At 40.4% G+C, this 24,540-nt stretch overlaps 1 protein-coding gene across 1 annotated transcript; it reads left to right on the forward strand.

Annotated features, from left to right (window-relative positions):
• Nucleotides 1-680: 680 nt before the first annotated feature.
• Nucleotides 681-23,728, forward strand: LOC108675043 (glucose dehydrogenase [FAD, quinone]). Its single transcript, XM_018163027.2, has 11 exons — nucleotides 681-1,136; nucleotides 14,752-14,954; nucleotides 15,447-15,636; nucleotides 15,798-15,932; nucleotides 16,893-17,014; nucleotides 17,743-17,916; nucleotides 18,293-18,446; nucleotides 18,805-18,968; nucleotides 21,426-21,603; nucleotides 21,926-22,148; nucleotides 22,609-23,728. Exons 1-11 carry the CDS (start codon nucleotides 962-964, stop codon nucleotides 22,790-22,792), a joined length of 1,902 nt encoding a protein of 633 aa, XP_018018516.1. The 5' UTR covers nucleotides 681-961; the 3' UTR covers nucleotides 22,793-23,728.
• The last annotated feature ends 812 nt before the right edge of the window (nucleotides 23,729-24,540 follow it).

Here is a 24,540-nt window from a genome sequence, read left to right on the forward strand (position 1 = left end):
ACTCTAGAGCGTCTACTAATGCGTGCTCTTAATCTCATATGGGATTTCACGTTCCCATGGGTCATTGTTCTGCATTTGGCGCTACCGAGCTCGTGCTGTCTCAGATGTAGGTCTGTGTCTCTGGTGCGAGCGACCGACGTATCGTGAAGATTGTAGCCTCTCACTCGAGCGTCTTCATTCCGCTCATTCCGCTCAATGTTCACATCCAATCTTCGTCGCACCAAATTTTCTTGCCAGCTCCAGCGTACTTGCTACTTAATTACATCCTCCACATTTGGTGATGAATATTTGTTAATTTGATAAAATTTTAGGAAATATATTCGCGGAGATTCGTTAGTTCCTGCCAATGAGAAATGACTCTCTGAAGAGGCAGTCGACGTAATACCTGCGATTCTCCCTATTAATTTCGATGCGGATTCACCTGAAGCTTGGTTATTTGAGGCTAGTTAAGTTACCGTGATATCGATGAAGAAGGGATGATAAGCGTTTTTTTTACGCTTATTATCAAATTAAAAATTGTCAATGGAACATAAATAGAGTTGTTGACCTAATCTTAAATCAGATACGGCGATTGTACAACGACAGTTTCTTGTCTTAAGCGCATTACAGAATAATTCAGTTAAAAATTAATTTTAAAACAATTCTCTCTAACACTATTTATTATTTATTGAGCAGAAATTTTTATCATCACGCCATATTTCAGCGATGATTTACTGTTGAAATAAGTTAGTTTTTAAATCGTGTCGCAAAAGAAATTGCCTTCATATGTTAATATCTTAGCCGCAATTGAATGATCATGCTAACAATTGAATTCGGCTTATGTCACTGAATTGGAAAAAACGAATTGAATAAAATTGAGTTTTAAACCTGAGTGAGTGAACACACTGGACGTGAGTGGAACGTTTTCGAACGAAGTGAACTTGATCGAAGTTTCGTTTAGAATTAAGGGAAGAATTGAATCATGTCCTTCTCGTTGGCGGGCGCCCTGCCCTTGGCGGCCAGCATGGGCACCGCTGCCTTCTGGCTCGTGCCCTCGCTGCTCGTCGCGCTCGCCTACAACAGATACGAGTCCTCGGATCCTGAGGGGCGGCCCTCCGTCAGAGAAAATCTCTGGAAGGAATACGACTTCATCGTCGGTAAGTAGAACTGCAGAAGCTTGGGGGCAGTTGCACGACATTTGTTAAGTAGGAACTATTTCAACGACATTATCAGTGATACAATTTTGACTTCATCATCGGTAGTAAGTAGAAGCTTGGGCAGTTGCATGACATTTGTTGAAGTAGGAACTATTTTAATGATATTATCAGTGATACAATTTTTATTCGGTGACCTGCAATAGATGACAGGAGTATTGGCAGATGATTATTTCCTGGTTGTCTTGAAATTTATTTATATTTGCTATATCAATATTATATTTGCTTGTTTCTAGAAAATTTCGAATGATGGTAAGAATTTCGGAGTTTATCTTCACGTTCACAAGCGTATGTTCCAAGTTTAGGTGCGAGATGATCTAATTCTCAACCTGAAATGAAGTCATTAAGCTTTATAAAACCTAATATTCATAACAAATTATTTTTTCGCTGTGTGGTTATGACATCCTTGAAGTTTATGATTCGCCTTTAAAGTCGCAGAAGTTACTTTATTATTTTTGCGGCGTATTTAACTCTGTTTTAATTTTACTGACTCTGCATGAGGTGCCGTAATGAAATTAATTTTATAAAAAATATTTTGATGACCTGTCAACATTCCGCGGAAAAATTTCGGCTTCTCTAATGTCGTGAACAATGTAATTTTTTATGCTTGAAGCATTTTGCAGCTTTTTGCTCCCAAATAATTATTGGAATTTCCTTAATTAAATTTTGTGATAGAGAGCCCAACCTCAGCCACCAGCAGAAATCGATACTTTGTATACGATAATAAAATTTTGCTATTTGTTTTGTACGTTTTAAACTCGTGGCTTCCACATTTTCTAATTGCACTTCAATTCCGAACGTGGTCACAGTCCAAACAACAACCTTCATTCTGAAAGTCCCAGGCCATTCTAATTTACTATTCACAACTATTCTAAGATATGGGTAAACTTCTAACCCAGTCTTACTCGGCTGCTTTCGTTCATATCTGTTTGCTCCTTAAAAATACCGTTAAATACATTTTTCGTAAGCTGATCCTAAGGCGCCCGACAGAACCATTTTTAATGTTTGATACGTGTTTTTTTTTTGCTTCGGGCGTTTTTTTATCTCAATAACACACAACTCGAGCATGCTTACTGTTGAGTAGGCAGAACGCTGTCTCGAAGCAGTCTTCAGAATACGTACCCTAATTTGCTCAAGAAAGATGACGGATAATCTGCGTGATTTATAAGCTGTAGAATTGATTGTAAAATCTAAATGAGTGCTTAGAAATTCGAATTTGTGTTATTTGGGCACTTAAAAACTTGCCCTAAGTATTTCAAGTACTTTGAAATATAATGCTGAGCCATGTGTGGCAGTTATTTACTTCAAGGAAGGAAAGATTGGGCTTATATTGAAGGAAGCAGATGTCACTAATTTCACTTTCATCATAGTCTACCTATATTTAGCGCAGCGTAAAACTGTCGTGTCTGTTCTTTGAATTTGTGTTAAATCTGAGATGCAACTTCTGACGATGCAGGAGCCCACTAGGGAGCGCACGACACCCTCATCCCATCACATTATCGTGACAGCAGGACTTGGTGGCAGGAACTTATATGTTCAAGGCGTCGAGCATTGCTTTATATAGCTTAACATTAATTGCTTCTCATCGCGTAGCCGCATACGCTCAATTAATTGGCCCCATTCACTGAGTTAGTTGTAAAATGAAGATTGTTACAATGGCGGCTTACCGTTAGTGTTGTTACCGAGTTCAATGTCGCCTGTTTGTTTCAGGCGAACAAGGACGAGATTTGTGGCCATGAGACCGCAGTATATAGACGCGTGCTGCTTACCTTGTAAACTTTAATGCAGCCATCTAACGCAATAATCATGAAAGGCAAACAAGTATGTTCGTACTCACAGAGATTGGTCCAAATCCACAATGAGATTTGGTTATCCTCACTAGACTTTGTTTAAGTTATACCTTTTTAGCGTATTTTCTCATTTATGGAAAAAAGGCGCTATTGTGCTCGTCATGTCCGTCCATCTGTGTGTCCGTCTGTCTGTCCGTCCGTCCGTGACCACGTTTTCGTCGACGAGAAAATGCGCTCTCTGTCACTCACTGCAGTGAGTACTGCATGAGTTATATTTTTTTCCTAGATATTCATCGTGTGCTAAAAAATGAGGTAAACGCAGTCGTTCTCATACCTTTGTTCCCTGAAAAACAGTGTGTGCTCTGACACATCTAATTGACTTCTGAATGTAGTCGCTCTAGTTCAATAGAACGTGATTCTATTCAGTAATTTCATTCATGTTAGGAAGCAAGATGCGTTAGCTGCTGAATTCAACACGCCGCTTGGAACCGCACCACCTCTTTTCTCATGACTTTCTCTGCCTGTTGGGAGGAAGAAGCTTGGGAGGCTCGCATCCATTTGGGCTTCCGGTGATGTCTGTATGATCGTCATCATTTTGGACCTGCACACCTTTTGTTAACATTTGATTATCAATATTTAACGTTGTTAACTAACATTTGGCTATCAATATATAACGTTGTTAACTAACATTTGGCTATCAATATATAACGTTGTTAACTAACATTTGGCTATCAATATATAACGTTGGTAACAAGTTCGCAACTTTGACTATGCACACTTAATATTATGTTGACCATTATGAATGTGTCGAGATCAATTAATCTGGAACTTGAGTTTGGTATTTAATTTCATCCATGGTGCAATATTGTTGACGTAGAGAATGGTTGCTTAATGCCTTTAAAATTGAAGGTAAACTTCGTTTTGTCTCAAGTTCAGTCTTTTTTCTTGGTAACTTTGATGAGGAGTTAATATGCTGGAGAGCATTTCTGTAAGCATTTCCATTTAAGATCATTAGTTAACGTCGTGCATTATTCAAAATATAATCGTTTGAATATGCATGGATTTATCAGATATTCGTAATCTGGGGTGTAGAAGGTACCTGACGGTTTTACACGAAAAGCGTCACAACAACGAATTTCTCTGATTTAATTGCCAATTATCAGTGAACATCACACGTCGTTGTTGCTAAAAGTGAGAGCTGGCATGACGTCTGCCGGTCTAGTAGCTGGGGATGGGCTTGCTTGCGGAAGGATGCGGACCCATCTTCTCCGGATGCTTTTTTTTAATACAGAATAAAGCTACCATTTATTCTGCATGTCTGCATGTGTCTTGTCCAAAATGCACGAATTATTAAGACTTTTTTGCCTGCATCTTTTATGTATATTACTGTCGTTTTTTGCTGCCGCAGGACGAAATAATGCGTTGGTTTACTCTGCATTGTTCATTGTTTTCTGATTTCTTATAACCTTTCGAGCATCGCTCTCTCGTTCAGCTTCACAATTAGATTGGATGAGGAATAGCAGGTATATTAAAATGGTTCAATATAGTTTACCACCTACCATCACATTGGCTGCCATCCAAATGCGTCTTCCGTAAGTAGGTACACATTTTCATCCTGCTACACTCAATGCAATGAAAGCAGATGCTCGTAATTCTGAAGTGTCAAGTGTCATTTCCTGAAACTGTTTCTGAACTATTATCACAGTTATTTACCTTTGGAAGAAGGGAAAACTGCAACGACATTTACTTTGCTGCTTTCTCGGATTTGTTACTCGAATTCGAGATGAGCTCGGCAGTTTCTTATAGGATGCTTCATTTTGAAAATGATCATGCTACGACTTTGTCGTAGTGAATGGTGCCTTTCTATCATTTAGAATTATTATCCCTCTGGATGGTTGGTGGTCTCAAAATAAAAATCCCATGTCTCGTCCTTAAATTCTACTACTTGCAATTTTTGGAATGTTTATTATGATCTAGGTGCTAAAATTTGATCTAGTGAAAATTAACAAAAATCGCATGTCAATACGTGGCGTGGCACTTATTCGTCGGCATTAAGCTATTGGTTTATTACTCGTAAGTATGAGGCTTCGATAATCATTTGAAAGTATAATATCTTGGAGCTGTCGGGTTTCTCTGGACTGCCTACTAGTGCCTACTGCCTAGTGACAAAATTATCTCTCTTTTTCCCGACGGCTGTAAATTTAACACAAATAAAAACTTGCATAGATATAATACAGAATGTTTCAACGGTGTCAGTCAGTGTGATGTCATCAGTTACAATTTGTCATGTCGTGTAGTTTATGATCGGCTACAAATATCCGTGGGATGAGATTGTTTAACGTATCTCATGATAAAGAGATGGTCCTTTTTTGTATTCTTTCAAGTAGGGTGAAAAGTTGAAGGCTAATGATAAATTTTTGCAATTCGCATTTCTGTTGCTTATTAATATTGAGGTAAAAAATATGGTCTCAATGAGATAAGCATTGTTTTCGATAGCCTTTACTGAATTAACGTTGTCGGTGAAAGTGTCTGATACACTTAAGCGCCCTCAGAGTCGGAACAAACTCGCGCAGCGGAGGCGCCTGATATTCGCGTCACTTTCGTTGACAGTTCCGGTGCTTCGCAATTTTGCAGGGGGCGGGACCTCGAGCAGAACTTGGATCGTCGCGATAAGACGCAATTTTGATACGTCGCGTGCAGCGCGGCTACTGCAGCGTCCGGTAGCTGAGTGCTATGTCCGGGCGGCGAATAGTTTCTCGTAGAATTGTATAGGAACGCAACTTGAGATTTATGAACCATCAATAACGGCTCAATCAAAACAAGTACTATCGAAGAAATCATCTGTAGCTATAGTACAGATTTAGATAATTCAACTACCGGTAGTCGGAAGATTTATAAATAATAACACCAATAGGTCATTCAGGTTGAAGAAATTTATTGAACAAACCCTGCACCGCTGAACTGAAGTAAACGGTTAACGGTATCTCAAAAAGACGAAACAATGTAGGCTCTGATTATAATTATCTTACCCTTCTGTGCACTTTTGATTTCGAGCATTCGATATTATGATAGGGTTAGTTCCCTAAAATATTTTCCTCCATAGCCTATTAGCTATTACGCTTTCAAATTCTTTACTTTTTCTGTATCTAGTCAATTGGCACAACTTCTTCGAACGCGTCTTTAAACGTGAAAAGTTGGCATTGTTGATCCTCAACATCCAGCATCACATATATATGCCCTCTGTTAAAATGCATTCTTTGAGCAAGCTGCTTTGGTTGTCCAAATTATCACTTTGTCCGCAGCCCAGTGCGCTCGGGCAGAGTCTGGTGGCAATTTAATGGTCACGTTTTAGAAATTAACCAAACGATGTTACCGTGCAATTCTTAATTAATTACGAGTGTTGATCGTGATATTTCTCTGAATTCGATAATGAATGAATGCAATATGCATTTACAATTGACAGTCGGGGAAGAAGTATGAAGTGATAAATTCATTTCTCTAAGATTCATATACGTATATAGCCCGCACACTTCTGCCCGATGGCGATACCGCCCGGCAACGCGGTGATGCCATAATTTCCATCTCACTTATAGGATGAAAAGCTCCAGTTGCTCTGAGTCATGCATAGGACCTTTACATTTTTTATGCTGTGTCACAGTGAGAGGTTTGGCCCTCTTTCTGTGCATATCGTCTCAGAAAACTGAATCGCGATTTTAAAATACGATCAGTACTCACTCCATGTAGGTGCATGATGATGCAAGAAAGTGGTCGAAACCTATTTTCGGAAAAGGTCGTTTAAAGTTGTCTTGTTTAAGGCTTCTACTTTAATCGGTATATCGGTTGAAAGGACTTCCAATTGCACCTCATTGTATTGTTTATGAAACGGAACTGTTTGTCTGACTATTTGGTTAGTGACCATTCGGTCAGTTTCAATAGACGTTTACTAATACGAATCGATAAAAGTTGTTTCTCCATTAGGACTTGGAAAGAATCATGATAGATAAAACTGATGACCATTCATACGCCACGACGAGTGGTCGATATTCACAGTGTTTACCCGTTGGCTCACCTAATTTGCCGGTGCTGTTCCTCCAGTCCAAGCTGACGCTTGACAGGAGTGTGTGGCAGCAAGGGATCAACCGTTTTTCCAGCCACATTAGTTGTGGCGAGCTCAATTTTAACCGCACTTTGAACGCTCGGGAGCGCAGAGTTGATAATTTTTTGAGACAACCATCTGCTTCAGAGGTTCCTTGCTCACGAAAAGAAACGATAGTCTAGTGGAAACTGCTGCTCTGGCTTCTGATTTTCGTTAAAGATTTTATCAGTAGTTTCTTTTTTACTGTCCATTTACATTAATACCGTTTTATATGGCTTCTAATACGACAACATTTAATGGCGAATTTTTGTTGACGATGCTGGTAAAAATCTACTTATTTATTGTTTTTTCTGATGCCAACCGAGTGCTTGAACTTGGTTAACTGTCTTGCAGTATAAATTGACTCTGACATCTTATCAAACTATAAGTGATTCGCGTCAACTAATCTAATCTATGCAGTCTTGTGCCACACATCGCTAGGCGCACAGCAGAATTCCGGACGACCAGCTCATTTGGACGTTATGAAAAAGCTGGGCGAAAGTAAATTATTTAATGATATCCAAGCATCACACTACGAAGTAAATTGAATTTGGTCTGGAGTTTGAAGAGGCCCCGTGCCAAGTACTATATTTGTCGTACATTACAACTGTTGGCGCAGGTTTTGTGCCGCGTCTCGGCAGGCGCGTGCGCGGACTGTCACGGACGCTGCACGCGTTGCCGTTGTCGGGAGCACAAACGACGACGCACGTCACAGCTGTTGGCTGCAATGGGTCGTCCTCTATGCATAGCCACGCAATATTCATTCTTTGATAATGCACGCTGCTGCTTGCTTTCATTAACTCGCATCAAAAGAATGCTACTTTCCCTCCATTTCTAAAGAAGATTTTGATCAGCGTCATATCAGGATCTCTTTCTTTTGTTGCGATTTTTCGAAGATTAAAACCCGGCATGTGGTTACTGATCGTTTCATAGTTCATGATGTGCGTTAAATCACAATATTCTGTTATAAATCACTTAAAATCTTGTTTTCAATTATTAATTCAATTACCACGCGGGATTTACGTTGTTTTCGATTATTTTTTGGTTAGCAAATCCATGGTTTTACTGCATTCATTCTACTATAAGGTATTTGGTGTACATGATTGAAAATAAATCGTTATAAATGAGCTCGAATGCCAGATATTGGTTCATTTAGGTTCTCAGATACTGCAATTAATTTGCTGAGCAAATATTGAATTTTCACTGGACGAATAATTGCAGGTCATACGGCTTCTGTCGGCCGCCTCGCTCGGTGTCCGATCGAAGTCAGAACGAACACCGCCTGTTGTGCGCGCCAAGCTTCCCGGCCAAAAAGTCGTAAAACTGTTACGCAGGAAACGGACTCAATAATAGCAACTTTGTTACGGCTGTTGAATGGCGCTTATCTATAAAATGGTTGAATGTTTGTCTTAAGAATAAACCGTTTACAAGATTATTATATATGTTTATTTTTGTCAAAGACGTATCTGTACAATTAGTTCGTATATAGGAACTCGCCGTATAGGCATTACGCAAGATCAGGATCCGATTAAAAGAAACTCGCCCTATATCAACTTAGCCTTTCGTCGTGTAGCAAATTCACTTGCAGTCTTTTTCATGAATTATTCTGAAGTTCATGGAAGCCTTTTAGTGTGATACCTAAATTTAGGTTTCAATTTTAGTATTGTTCTATTGTTTGCTCCTTTCTCGTGCTGCAGTGAGTTATCAGCGTCTTTTATTGAACGTCGCATTCGACTCTATAACATTACACGACTCGGTGCAAGTTGTCAAGCGACCCTTCAAGTTCTAACAAATTCATGTGCATTTGTGTTATTGTTTACCGTAATATATGGGTAGTAATATGAGCTGGAGTGCAGCGCAGGGAGTAATATTATGATTGTGGATGTGAGTGGAAGTTGTCCTTAATATGTTTCAGAATTGAACTGTCACTCGAAGCAAAGGGTTTGCCGTATTCCATACCTTATTAACAAGAAAACGTGTTGATTGTTCAGAAATTCGTTTATCGGTCTTCTATTATTGATCATTTACTCATACCCCAGTTGAAAGTTGATGCCGGCATTACCTATGACCTCCTACTAACTTGAGTCAAGTTAGCGCCATTATTATGGCCGCGCGTAACTCTTCTTCACTATACCGGCCTGTGTCACATCAGTCGCCGCAACTGTCGCCCGTGCGATGCCTATACGCTGCCCAGTGCCCTCAGCCGCGCTATGTCTGCATGCTGCCGCTGGCGCCGGGCAACGCCGCTTACCGGCCAGCTCTTGAGTGAAATATTTTAGGCTTCTTAGCCTATTGCTTGCAGCACCCAGCAGGTGCTAGGGAGCGCGATGACGGCAATGAATGGCGGTACTTCGTGAGGGACGGCTACCATCACTGCCGCCGCCCATTGGCGGAAATTTATAACTCGTGCTTCGTTACTTCAAGCGGCTGACTTCATAACGACTGGCTTGACACTCGAGTTGTCTTATAGAGCAATGTTCTTAGGATTCGTTTTCCCTCCTTCTGTTGGATTTTTGAGCCTTGAAAACGGTTTCACATGACTCATTCTAGTTGTGTAAATTTCGATTTCGGTTCCACTTCAGCGTAGTTTTTACAGTTTCGCCTGTCCAAACTACTCCCTAAACCGGTCCATTGTGAACAGATGAATTCAAAGCCCACATTTTAAAATTTTGAATATATTTTGGTAAATAACAGATTTACTATTCAATATTGCTCCCTGTGAGTATGCACATCTCCAGCTATCATATCATTGCTGCACGTGTCCTAATCCCCATAGAGAATTAAGCGACAGAATTTACCTTCTGATGATCATGATGTTAATGAACATGCTATAATGGTTGCTTAGGTGATCGCAACGCAGCTCGTGCAGTGATCCTTCTCTGTTGAATTTTTGCTCTAGCTTGCCTCATGATAAAAGTTTATTAAGCTGCGAGTATTTTTGCAGTAGGAATAAAAATGTCTGAGAAATTTCATCGTTTCGTTAAGCGACCTTTTACTCGTTTTATGTTGAATAACGATTAGTAATGTTGCTCAGAAAAAAAACAGCGCTGTTAAAAAATTCGAAAATAAAAAACCTGGTCTAACAAAAAAGCTTTAAAAAGAATTTTTAGCCTTCACTTTCAAAGTGAATTTTGATAGTCTTAATAATATTTTCACATTTATCAAGGATTACTCTGTATACAGCCTTCTAAAATATTTATATATTTATCTTTTTTGCAACATGGTGGGCGATATATTCAAATCTGTCATTCCGTATTGAATGATCAATAAAAAATGTTTTTTTTTCTTATAATTCTCGAAGTTGAAACACATTTTGAGATGGTAAAGATCGCTGAGATACATGGAGCAGCATCTAAGCTGAAGAGATGATAAATTTTGTTACATATGCTGTGCCAAATAAAGCTCACATTTCGGAGGAGTGCTATTGAAATGACGCAAATCTTACTAAATAATGCATTGATATCATCACGAAAGAAATATATACCAAAAATTTCTTTCTTTTATATTATTAAAAACCACATTTAGCATATCTCCCATGAGACTTAAATATATTTAATTAGAAATACAAGTTTTTCAGAGTATGAAAGATATCTTTTTTTTATAATGCCCTTACTATTTGTAGCTAAGATCGCTAGAGAATGATATATTTAAAACTAACCGAATTACATTCTAAAGCAGGAACTACTGTATAGATATTTGTTACGGTTTCGATACAACACCCGCCAATCCATTTATTGATGCATTTTTTATTGCTGATACTTTTTTTATTGCTCCTTCCCTATCTACAATCTACTATCCTTGCAGCCACAGCTGCTATCTCAGTCAAATCCACAACCCCTGCTGTACACCTCTCGCCGGTAATCTCATACCCTAGGCAATTGCTCTCTCCTTCATGTAGAATAAACTCCACCTTAACACATCGTTCTCTCTCATACGCCTCACATTCCCTTATCAGGTGCTCCACAGTTCCATTCACTCTCAATCACGCAGGAATCTTCATCCTCTCTCCGCTTATTGTGTGTATACGTTCATTCTCACCAGCACCCCAGACAGACCTGCAGGTCCCCACCTCTGCTACCACCATACCTGCATTCATACTCTGACATTGCTCCACACTGCAGGTGTCAAGCAATATAGGAAGGTTTTGCTGTAATAAATATGACGCAATATACCGCGGACGCCGTCGCGGGTCAGACCGAAATTCCGGCTCTACCTCCGGCAGCGTTGAATAACAGACAGCCTTGCTGTTCTCAACTGAGCTGAAGAATGTGATCCAAACCCTTGAATTTACGGCTCTGACGCCGTAAAGGTGAATATGAGTCAACAGGTATAGCAAGTTGTTCCTAAGCCTTGTAGGTTACGGCTCTCACGCCGGCCTAGTCTCTCCCAAAAGACGCTACAATGATTGGACAACCAGCATTGTCGCAGACTCAATGCAGGCGTGACAACAAAGTTAGCAGTGTCATACTCTGTGAAACTGTTATTAAAACTCGAACTGATAAGCATTCATTATTATTTTATAATTTAGGCTAAGTTATGAGTTTGACCATGCAGTATGATGTAGGTACTACTTTGGTACCTCGCGAGCTTACAGACCGCTTTCTCTTAACCGTACTAAAGTACGGAACTTGACGCGCCTTTTGTACCGTATACTGCTCACTGCTCAGCACAGTCTGCTGACATCTGCCGAAATGTTGCGTCCGGCCACACTAATAGCCGAGTGTGCGATACGTGTGCCTAAAGTTCAGCTCAAAACGCTCACGGGCCACAAGGCTGCATGTGAGTGAAAGCTTCGTGAGAATCAAGAGTGGCTGTCATAACTCTTGCTGCAACTTGCGTTGCATCGCGTCCAAATTTGTCCAAACACAAGCCTCCCAGGCCTGGAATGTCTTCGCAGCAAGAACCGTACATAAACGATTTTCTATTCTCTACCAGAATTATCGCATATAAATCCGTCAAAGTTAACATTTTCCACAAGATGAATCATTCAAGAGTAAGTAAAATACTCGATGTACTTGTGCATCCTCATGATCTCAAATACAGATATTCTCGACATCGTGAGTGACTTGAACAACAGTAATTCTGTGCTAGTGCAGTTAAGAATAATTGTCATGTGACAGCGTGAGTTACAAAGCCAGGCAATAATAGCCAGCGCCGGCGCCGTAAACACCAGCCATCAAGTGCACCGTAAACACCAGCCATCAAGTGCACCGTAAACACCAGCCATCAAGTGCACCGTAAACACCAGTCATCAAGTGCACCGTAAACACCAGTCATCAAGTGCACCGTAAACACCAGTCATCAAATGCACCGTAAACACCAGTCATCAAGTGCACCGTAAACACCAGCCATCAAGTGCACCGTAAACACCAGCCATCAAGTGCGCCGTAAACACCAGCCATCAAGTGCACCGTAAACACCAGCCATCAAGTGCGCCGTAAACACCAGCCATCAAGTGCGCCGTAAACACCAGCCATCAAGTGCACCGTAAACACCAGTCATCAAGTGCACCGTAAACACCAGTCATCAAATGCACCGTAAACACCAGTCATCAAGTGCGTCGTAAACACCAGTCATCAAGTGCACCGTAAACCCTACTAACGCCATCGTGTGTAGCGGACGCTCGCAGCGAAAGCCCAGGCTTGTTGATTTTTTCAGTTCTCGTGAGGTTTGTAGCGCGCATGGCGAGCCGCTTCTCTCGGGTGTGGATAATGCCTAATTTTGCGCTGATTTTCATACTTTCCTTTAGAGTTTCTAATGAAGTATCCAGAGCTGCCGCTGGTCTACAAGCTGGATTTTACATTGTATTTTTTGTTCAGTGTTTTTAAATTACGTGAGCTCTCTATGGCTTGTTTTAAAGTTACTACCTACGTAGCTCACACCGTAGGAAGATGGCATATAGTGATAAGTCCGATTCAAGTTTTGACCAGCTGTTTTGACCAAATTTCTTAGAATCTCTGCTGAATTATATTGTACTTTACATTATATAGTAATTCATTTCAATGAACTCTATAATCAAAAATAATTTAGCATACCATACTAATTCATCGTTATTTTTTTTTCAGAAAGTATTTTATTGGTCTATTTAATCACCTGTAGCGTTATTTTTAAACATGCATCTAAAACATTCTTGGCATTCTTAGGTTACTAAATAAGTTCTCGCTCCTCTCAGTTTCAGCTTTGTAACACCGTCTTGATATTCGCAATTAAAAGGCTGTTGAAATGCCGGCCTGCTGGTATACTGTTACGTCACGTTCCTCTTGTGACATTATTGCGCTAGAGAATCAATAGTTCAGTACGACTTGTACAGCAACAACAAAATGACTAACAGCGTTTGCATGATCGGACTTGTCTCTCTGCAGGCTGGTTGCATGAAAAGGCCAATAAAATTATTTTTGTTCTGCGGTGCGTCTAGACGACAATTTTTTTCTTCAATGACTATTACTTATTTTTTAATGAAAACAATCGTTTTGCTAGCTTTTAGCTTTTTCTGTGTAAAATAGTTAACAAGGAGAGGAAATTCGAAAAAATTGATGATCTACGAAATAAATCTTAAATATTTTATTATATAGGCACTCACCATGTACGTAATAAATGCGAATAATTGATTTAAACATTTCATGCTACATTGAAAATCGAAGATATCGAACTCTGGAAGTATCAACGCGATGAAGTACCGAGGCTTCGCTGTCGTCTATTCAGAGTACTTCATGACGCTATAACACCAAATTACAAAATTGAGATTATCAAGACAAATCAGTCCTTGATGGATATAGTATCCGTTCTCTTTAGGTCAGAAAGCTGTGGCAAACTGACGCGCAGCGCGACAGACTCCGCGTGTTTTGTTTATAGATGCTGACACGCGTAGCACAGAACGCCTCTACGACGACGATCAAATCTAGTGTGCTTCATAATAGGAGGAATGTCTTGTCTGGTTCTTAATTGCAGGAGCTAAACTAGAGCATCAGCTTACATACATTGCTCTACTTCATAGGGTCTCGTGCTAATGTGGAACAGCTTAAACTATAGACGCGAAAGTTTATGTCGCATTTCAATGACGATGAAATAATTCGAACCGTAACTACTTAGTAGAATTTTTTTCAAAGGTTTTTATTGCTCTAGACTTACGGAATAACATTCTGAAAAGTTCTCCTTAATAAAATGGATTAAATTTATATTGTGTAAATACCCTTCAACAAAACGCTTCGATTTTGGATTTTGTTCGCTATGGATTTCCAGCGTTAAACGATGTCAGTGTCATGCATTTCTATTTACATTGAAGAATGAATAACTTCACAAAGTTATAAATCTCTTATTTGTATATACTTTTGTCTTCGTAAGTATTATATATTTATATTTACCTCTGAATGAACGTTTTGTACAGCACAGTGGAATGAACCGAGTACGTAGACTAATTACCTGTTGTTAGCGCATTTTCTCATTTATGGAAAAATGCACTATTGTGCTCGCCATGTCCGTCTGTCTGTCTGTCTGTCTGTCTGTCCATCTGTCCGTCTGTCTGTCTGTCCATCTGTCCGTCCGTCCGTGACCTCAAGTTTTCGTCAACGAGAAAATGCGCTGTCTGTCACTCACTGCAGTGAGTACCGAGTTACATTTTTTGAATTGTGTGCAGTGGGCGCAGGCTCTGCGGGTGCGGTGGTGGCCAACAGACTCTCGGAGGTGCCACAGAGTAAAGTGCTGCTGCTAGAGGCCGGGCTCGACGAGACCGAGATCAGCGACGTGCCTGCGCTGGCTGCGTATCTTCAGCTCTCAAAAATGGACTGGAAGTACAAAACTGAACCGCAAGACTCCGCGTGCCTAGCTATGGCGGGCCGGGTCAGTTGAAGGTTTTCCTTGTTATATATTTGAGATTCTCAAAAGGCTTCATGCCTTCCAGGTTAATTGTCATGCCAACGTTTAAGCTCTTGCAATATTTTTAATTGACATTTTTGATGATTTGAAACATTTAGTCATCCACTTTATGCAATACTCCCCGATACAAATTATTCAGATATGTTAAACCTTAATTATGGAGTAAATTATGCAGCTATCAATACTAAATGGAAACTGCAACGATGCCGACGACATATTTCCTTGTTCTGCATTGTATATGGAGACCATGTTGAACGAATTAGCTGTTGTGATGATGCAGCTCTGCAACTGACGTGATCACGTGGAATTGTTTTATCATGGCAGCGCTGCAACTGACGTGATCACGTGGAATTGTTTTATCATGGCAGCGCTGCAACTGACGTGATCACGTGGAATTGTTTTATCATGGCAGCGCTGCAAGTGACGTGATCACGTGGAATTGTTTTATTATGGCAGCGCTGCAACTGGCCGCGTGGCAAGGTGTTGGGGGGATCATCAGTCCTCAATTATATGCTGTACGTGCGCGGCAACCGACGGGACTACGATGAGTGGGAGCGACAGGGCAACCCGGGCTGGGACTTCGACTCCATCCTTCACTACTTCAAGAAGTCCGAGGACAATCGCAATCCTTACATCGCTCAGAACAGTTAATGTCTTGCTTTTAATTATTTCAAATGATTGCTCAGTGATCTTCCTTAATTATTTTGTTCACCTCTAAATATCCAGATGTTCTGATGACTATTTTAATGAAAATTTCACCCAATAGAAGAGATAGCTTGTAGAGACTTACGAACCTTACGTTTGCAGCGCATTACCACGGCACGGGAGGCTACCTCACCATCCAAGAGTCCCCCTGGCGGACGCCGCTCGCGAATGCGTTCGTGGAGGCGGGCGTTGAGATGGGCTACAGCAACCGGGACTACAACTCCGCTTACCAGACCGGTCAGACGCTGTGCTCAATGCTTGCATATGCTAGCGCCCTTTAATTGCAACACCAATACCTGCATAAACATTCATGTTGCCCTTAAATGCCATAACCAATACCTGCATAAACGCTCATGTTGCTCTCAAATGTCAACACCAATACCTGCATAAACGCGCATGTTGCCCTCAAATGTCAACACCAATACCTGCATAAACGCTCATGTTGCCCTCAAATGTCAACACCAATACCTGCATAAACGCTCATGTTGCCCTCAAATGTCATCATCAATACCTGCATAAACGCTCATGTTGCCCTCAAATGTCAACTGCATTACCTACATAAACGTGCTTTTTACTGAAGCGGATTAAAATCTTTGTCTGACGTGATTGTATTAATTGATCTTTAAATTTCAACACTCGATTTAACTCAGGTTTAAACTTTGTTTCTCCGGTTCAGTTTCTTATTATTTGAAAAGCAATTTTACATCCATTGGATTTAACTAAATTTACGGAAGCCCAAATTTATTTTTCAACTATGGAAAACGTTCATTATCGACCAATTTGAGTACGTATAAATGTATAAACTGTCTCATTAATATATTCTCGCTATTTGGACCCCGGTTTTGATATCAATTGCAGATTAGAGACGATCAGCCTTGGGGGCTGATTAAAACTTTAAGACCAATTTTTATGTGACTACTCTTCCTATTTTTGTACTATCCTTCTCTGCTGTTGAAATCTCGTCTTATTTCTCTCATCGGTAATGATTTATTAATATATAATTAATATATAATGTAAATTAATATAAATAATGATTTATTAATTATATTTTGACCCAAGTGGGGGACACAATGTCTTCAATTCTGTTCTCGAGAACTTAAATTTTATGAATTATAATAATTTTACATAATTAACTACTTATGCTGTACAAGTTCCAATAATTGAAGTATATTTCAAATGGCCGTTGCTGTTCGCCAGGGTTCATGATCCCTCAAGGCACCATCCGCCGAGGCTCGCGCTGTTCCACGTCTAAGGCCTTCCTCAGGCCCGCCAGGGGGAGGAAAAATCTCCACATCGCCACCAACGCCTTCGTCACCAAGGTGACTATTGCCAACTTGGCTAGTACTCTAGTAGACGAAGAAGATTAATGGCAAAAAAATTATTTGTCGTTGAACAAGAGATATGACAATTTTCAATAAGTTCAAGCAGCTTCAACGAGTCCTGCTTGAGCCTCATTAATTCAGATTCTTAGGGATGTACAGTGGGGGAAATAAATATTCGTACACTTGAAAAATCGTATTTTAATGTATGTAAGTACACAAACGCATGAGGCGCATTGTATTCAAAAATAGCATCAATAGAAATTAAATCTCAATGCAACAAAAATTAATGCAACATGTTAACTTCTTCGGGTCAAAAAAGTATTCGTACAAAACAATCTTTTTTCACCCGAAAAGTGAACATGTTGCATTGTTTTTTTGTTGCATTGAGATTTAATTTCTTTTGATAGTATTTTCGAATACTATGCGTCTCTATACATAATTTAAATCACTTTTCCTGTTAAGTTTGTGTACTTACATACATTAAAATACGATTTTTCAAGTGTACGAATATTTATTTCCCACCACTGTAAGTGTTATCGAGATTCTGAGAATGGAGTCTTCATACCGAGACCCGATTCTCCGAGGACAAAACTGTAGCCAAGGTGCCTTTAGTTTCGCTGTAGTGCTTCTTGGTCCTGTTATATCTACCAACTCACTCCAAAAATTTTAATTTGCTGTTTCATTTTGCATAGCTTTAAATAGTTATAATTACTTGTGGTTTCCAGATCCTGATCGACCCTGGCACCAAACGGGCGTACGGAGTGAAGCTCATCAGGAACCGTCGGGTGGTCGTGGTCACGGCAAGGAAGGAAGTCATTCTGAGCGCCGGCTCCGTCAACAGCGCCCAGCTTCTCATGCTGTCGGGCGTCGGCCCCCGCCAGCATCTCCAGCATCATCGGGTATATACTGGTGCATTCTGGTGTGTACTGGTGCATTCTGGTGCAGACTGGTACATACTGGTGCATACTAGTGCATTCTGGTGCAGACTGTACATACTGGTGCATTTTGGTGCATACTGGTGCATTCTGATGCATCATCAGGTTGTCAGATGCTCACATCATCAGGTTGCCCTTCCACAATTAATGTATCTATTAGAGTAAATTGTTGAAGCATAAAAGCGCAACACGCAGTGAATTGTGTTGCTTAGGACGATGTCAAGCAGCAAAAGTCTTTGCCATCGCCATCTTTATTACCTCTCATTATCCAGTGAGCGAGATCATTAAGATCTGCATGAGGACGGATCACACAAATGTAAATGTGACTTGTTGCTTCCAGATCCCCGTAATTCAGGACCTGCAGGTGGGCTACAACTTGCAGGACCACATCGGCACAGGCGGCCTCGTCTTCACCATCAACGAGGAACTCTCGCTCGTGCAGAACAGATACGAAAATCTACCTTCGGTCCTTAGATACGCCATGTTTGGCGCCGGTGAGATGAGGGCACTAACAAGCAGTGGACTCACAGTACACGTGTAGAGAATTATCGGGTTTTTCCAAAAAAAATCTGTCGGGTTTTTCCAAAAAAACTCGATGACGCGCTATGTACACTTAGAGCGAAATGTTCTAGGCTGCTCGAGGAGGTGTAAATACATGGTCTGGTTTGACTGGAAACCCTGGTAGTGTGACGGAAACGATACATCAACATTTACAGGATTTTCTTAGAAATAATAAACTGAAATGAGTCGCTTACGGCGAGGAGTATTTAATACGTTTAACTTGTTCATCACGAAGAAGTTGGAAATAAATTATCGATTAAGTAAAAAACTAAATCATGTATTTGTCTCTAGGTCCATTGACAGTATTGGGTGGTGTTGAAGGAGTCGGGTTCGTAAACACCAAGTACATGAACTCGTCCTCTGACTGGCCGGACATAGAATTTCACTTCGTTTCTGGCAGTCCAGCTTCAGACGGCGGCAGACATATACGCAAAGCGCATGGTCTCAACCAGAAGGTGACTATCTTAAATAAAACAAATAGAAAAAACTTTTAAAAACCACGTTTTCTTAACGGAAAAAAAAGAAAAACATTTACTCCTACATAACATTACATAACATTTTACGTAACTTAAATGTTATGTAAGAGTAAATGTTTTTCTTTTTTGTCCGTTAAGAAAACGTGTTTTTTTAAGTTTTTTTATTTGTTTAATTTCATTATTTTTAGTTTTGTAAAAACCAGAAAAACGTGGGTTTTAAAAATATTTTTTAGATTTATTTATTTAGGCACGAAACGACGATTGTTCTTTGCCCGATGGACCTCATATTGATAATGAAGTTGTCTGCTGTCTCGAGACGTCATATATAGGGGTTTGTTCAATTTCGTATCCACAATACCGGACTACATAACGTCTGGTCTCAAAATTCGTCTTCCTCATCGATTTTCTTACAAATTTCGATTGAACTTGTTATCTTTAACAAAAATGGCTGTTCTCGAGGCAGGCTATGCTATACCAGTCATAGAATACTCTTCTATGTCTGGCGAAGATATGTCGGACTGGCAATACGCCCATCCAGTCTACGCCACTATCTATCCCAGCTACTGCCGTGCGTAACAGGAACTCACTAGATCTATAGTGAGGCCAAGGCTGAGCCGATGCAATGCGCCGCTCCCCAAGAGGGGGAAGAGATTCACCGCATTCTTGCGGAATCTCTTCTAATGCTGTTGCAGGCCACGCTGCGGGAGCGACGGTGGCCGGTGAATGGTAGCACCCAATTCTTGAGGAGTTGGGGCGCTGCCTTCACCTGGCTACTGATTTGCTCTTGGGGGAAGGGAGTTAGGGGGGGGTCCTTCGGGACCCAAAAAATAAAACATCCTACCTGATGGAGAGCTGGCTCGGAACACTTTCCGCGCCTCACCTCTAGTCTTTTTGAAAGCTCCAGTGCTAGCTTTCCTGCCACTTTTGGAGTTGCATAATTCTCGCTAGATGATTTATTGTTGACAGAAAACACAATCAAGCTGTGAGTTTCAAAAAAAAGTTCAAGTTGTCTTGGAATTGAGACATTAATTACAGTAACTAGCAGGAATTTTTCGATATTGGCTGGGGCAAGATCTGCCCCGAGACGCGGCCTGTCTGATGGATAGCTAGAGGTCAGCATAGCCCAAGTCCACAGTGCGATTCATATACCTTCCCGTGCGTAACGCAGCCGGGCATCTTCACGGCTTTTGACACAAAGCGCCCACCACAACAGCGCCGTTCAGCCACAGGCCTGGTTCAACAGCGCCGTAGCACAACTGGCCGGGGCGCAAAAGGCCCTACCGCAACAGCTACTCCTAAGGGTACGCACACAGTGGAAGCAGGTTGCCAGCGTACTGGTTACCTGCTCAGGCTGGCGCCTGAAACCATAGAATACAGAAGCCTATTCGTACAGGTTTTCACTGTGAACACTTACATTATTATCCTATGTTCATTCTTGTGGCAGGTTGGAGCAGGTTGCCCGCGCCGGCAAACCTGCTTTCACTGTGTGCGTACCCTAACGTAACCTAACCTAACCTGCGCCGCCTGTTGCGGTAGGGCCTGTTGCGCTGCGGCGCTGTGGAGCAGTGGCTGTGTTGTGCAAAGCGGATTTACTGTTAGCAGGAGTTACCCACAGCTCATTGGTCTGAGGTTATGTGTGGATATTGCATGCTGATGGTTGGCATTAGGCCCAGGGCCTGTTTACGAGTCAATTTTGTTACCCACGACTGCGCTCCCTGGATGTTCGAGAAAAAACTCAATTCCAAACCGTGAATTTTTCGCGTTTTTTATTTTTTTTCCTAAATTTTTTTTTTTCAAATTATTATTTCTGATGATCAAATCTTGAATTGTTAGGCAGCATAAGCATGCATGCCAAATTTAAAGTTTCTAGGATGTTCAGAAGAGCTCTAAATTAAGGTCTGAATTTTTGATGACGGACAGACACGAAACGAAGTCAAGAAAAACGTGGTAATAAAAATAGGATTATCAACTTATGTGCATAGCGGTGTAGAAATTGTTTTATACTAATTTTGAATGTAACACGATGACATAGCGTCGTACGTGACAGCGCTCTAGGCGCCTCCTCGAGCGCTGTTGAGGCTCGCAGCACGCGTTCTATATGATCACGCCGTATTTACTTCGAAGCTCATTTTCATTCGAGGTTCAACAAGTGAAGATGAGATTTCTAAATTTCGTTGTTGGTTTTAAGCTTGAAGCTCATTTGCATTGCGATTTGAATTCAAGGAGAAATGCGTTCCGTAAATCGGTAATTAGTTCGCTCCTCGGCTCTATTGTTACTCCAATAGTCGCTCTCATACTAATTCAATATTGATTTACAATAAATTTGACAATTAAGATCTAGTATTTAACTTGGTTCACATTTGATTATTGCATGTATAAACTCGAAATAATAGTATAATCATATTACTAATGATAATGGTTGGTCCCGCACTCCAGACCTGGAACAAGATGTTCAAACCCATCGCTTACAAAGACACCTGGTCCATATACCCGATGCTGCTGCGGCCGCGCTCCCGGGGCTACGTGTCGCTACGCTCCTCCTCCCCCTTCCACCATCCTGTCATCACCCATAACTACCTTACTCACCCTCTGGATGTGGCCACCATGGTTGAAGGTGACAGGTTCTCACAAATTTCATTGTAGAGAGCATTTCTCGAAGGCAGACCTGTTTTTATCCGAAGTCGAAAGCCCATCATTGCTGCGGATTTGAACAGCGAATAATTCAATCGTTTGGCTCTTCTGTGTATGTTTGGTTACTGTCCCTGAATATCACTGCAATGCTGTGAAACAACTGTGCAAGCAGGCATCTTGGTTGGGACGGTAATCGCTAGAGCTTGTAAATGTATCCCTTAACTTGAACTCGCATATTGTTGACATTCGTCTTTTGCTAACTAAATGCGTATGCATAGCTACAAAGAGCTTTTCTGACTCATCAGGAATCAAAATAGGAATAGCGTTGTCACAAACGAAGGCGATGCAACGGTACAAGTCGCGCTTCTATGACGTGGCGATCCCTGGGTGCGAGCACGTCTTGATGTGGACAGACGCGTACTGGGAGTGTCTGGCCCGCCACTACACCGCCACCATCTACCATCCCGCCGGCACTGCCAAGATGGGACCTTACTGGGACCCTGATGCTGTCGTCGACCCTGAGCTCAAGTGAGGCGGTCGTCCATATTGACTGCCTGTTGTTCTGGGGTGTAATGCTGTATTGACTGCCTGTTGTTCTGGGGTGTAATGCTGTATTGACTGCCTGTTGTTCTGGGGTGTAATGCTGTATTGACTACCTGTTGTTCTGGAGTGTATTGCTGTATGCTGTATGTGACGTCGTTTAAGTGGGTCGTCGTGTTTATATGGCAGTATATTTGTCTTCAACGTGTGTCATGTGCTGTTACTAAACATAGGTTCAAATATTATAGATATTTTTTTCTAAGAATTAAAATACTGCTCTGAATTTGGCTTGTAAATGTTCATGCTCGATTTCGTTTTTGAAGTAACATTCTATACAGTTCATACTGCAGTGTTGAAAGTCTAGACTTGAGAGAACAACGTAAATAAGCTAAGCCTTTAGGGGAGCATCAAGTGTCTCTAAACAAAGCTGAGCCACCTCGTGTTGCAGAGTGTACGGCATATCTGGGTTACGCGTGGTGGACGCATCAATCATGCCGACGCTGGTGTCCGGTAACACCAACGCTCCCGTCATCATGATCGCTGAGAAGGCTTCTGACATGATCAAGCAATACTGGTACTCACAGTACTACGCTGCACGTCGTAACGATACCTCGTCTCCATATTTATCTTAGCCTCAGATCAATTAGGATGTTATAATTTATGTACAGGTTAGATTTAAATGCGTCTATTTCGCTTTGCTCATCACTGCCTGGCAGAAATGAAGATATTCTGATCCCTGAACAGTCAGAGGACTGCTTCTTGGGACAATTTTTCGCAAATTTTTAATCACTTAATAATCTAATATTCTGCTGATTTTAGGTGCCTAAGATCGCGATGTGAATAAAGATTACCTCGAACAGAGCAAGTGGATATTTTAGAAATTGACCGCTAAAAACTCTGCTATCAATCATTTCAGTCAAAGCTTTTCTTTCAGCAAATTTCTAACTTGAAATAAATAGCAATTTATTTTGCTTTGAATAGAGCTCTTAAAAGGCGTATTTTTTTGTTCAAATATTACCTTTATTAGCTTTTGTATGTGAGCGATAGGCGTTAGATTTATTATTAGTGTGTGCAATGCTTTTTTTGTATTAAAGAAGCTAAGTTTGCATGCCTGTTCTAGTCAGAAATGTAAGCTGTGTTTCAAGTCAGTCGTGCAGTTGAAACAGAAGCTTTCTTCAATTCTTGTTTCTCACCGAGCCTCCTTTAATATGTTGCCATTTGTTTGCATGTCCATCGATTTCGCCTTTGATTTAGACATTGAATTATAAATATTGTTGAAAACATTTTGCCGTTTATGAATTTGAATTGCTCATATTCTCCGCTTTTACATATTTCTATTTATTTTATCATTTATGCACGATTCATCACTTTGAAAGCATAATGAAATAGCATTCGAAATCATAGTAAAATCATCTTTTATTTTGTGTCTTTAAATGAAGTACCGACATACGTTTGTTGTGCCGTCGATATCAGTTATGAAATACATGTGTAAGGTTTCGGCGATAAATTGCCTAAAGAACTAAATTTTTCATCCTAGGATTCTTTGAAAATGTTTCGATTTTTGCGCTTCAATTAGGAAAATTTTGACTTCAGAAGTTCTATTATTATTGATTCATAACATTCTGATGTTTCATTTCGATTTCAGCTTGAGTTTCCTCAATCGACGATTTTTTTGTGTGCCATAAGTAGATGGATCTTTTTTTGTATCAATTCTAACATGCGCATCAATTTGGATATTTACTTCTATGAATCCAATGATGTAGTGTAGTGGTTTCCATCGTTAATGATCTTAACCATCTGCTTAAATTTCTAACTTATGGTGCTCTGCGTCCAACATTGTGTTTGTTGCTAGGTACTGGCAGTGTGTGACTATTCGATTAAAAATTGAAAATTTTATAAGAAACGCTTATTTATTTTCCCACAAAGTATTAGTAGTTAGCATATAGAGAAAACTTAATATGTAAAATGACTATGCTTGCATATCATATGCAAAAATATGTCGTTTTTCGCTGATGAGTTTTAGAGATTACGGAAAGTTATGAAATTAGTTCAATTTTACGAATAACCCGATTGCAAAAACCTTTGACTATAACTTGTGATGAAACTAAAGAGTAGTTTTTTACGAAGAGATAAATTTTTATATTATACTGAAGAGTTTTTACACGTGCTGATTACATAGAACAGTGAGAGAAATCTGCTAAATGTATCTGTTCCTAACATGTTTCTTAAGAAAATTTTTGCAAAATATTTACCTACTTTCTTCAAAAAGTTAGATCTTATTTTTTAAAGTTCGTGTCTGCACATACTGACTTTGACTTCAGATTTTTCATCAGTATTCAAAATGCTGATGAAAGTATTGCAAATTATAGCAAAATTTAAG

The sequence above is a fragment of the Hyalella azteca genome, unplaced genomic scaffold, assembly GCF_000764305.2.
Source record: "Hyalella azteca isolate HAZT.00-mixed unplaced genomic scaffold, Hazt_2.0.2 contig12774, whole genome shotgun sequence".
Classification (NCBI taxonomy): domain Eukaryota; kingdom Metazoa; phylum Arthropoda; class Malacostraca; order Amphipoda; family Hyalellidae; genus Hyalella; species Hyalella azteca.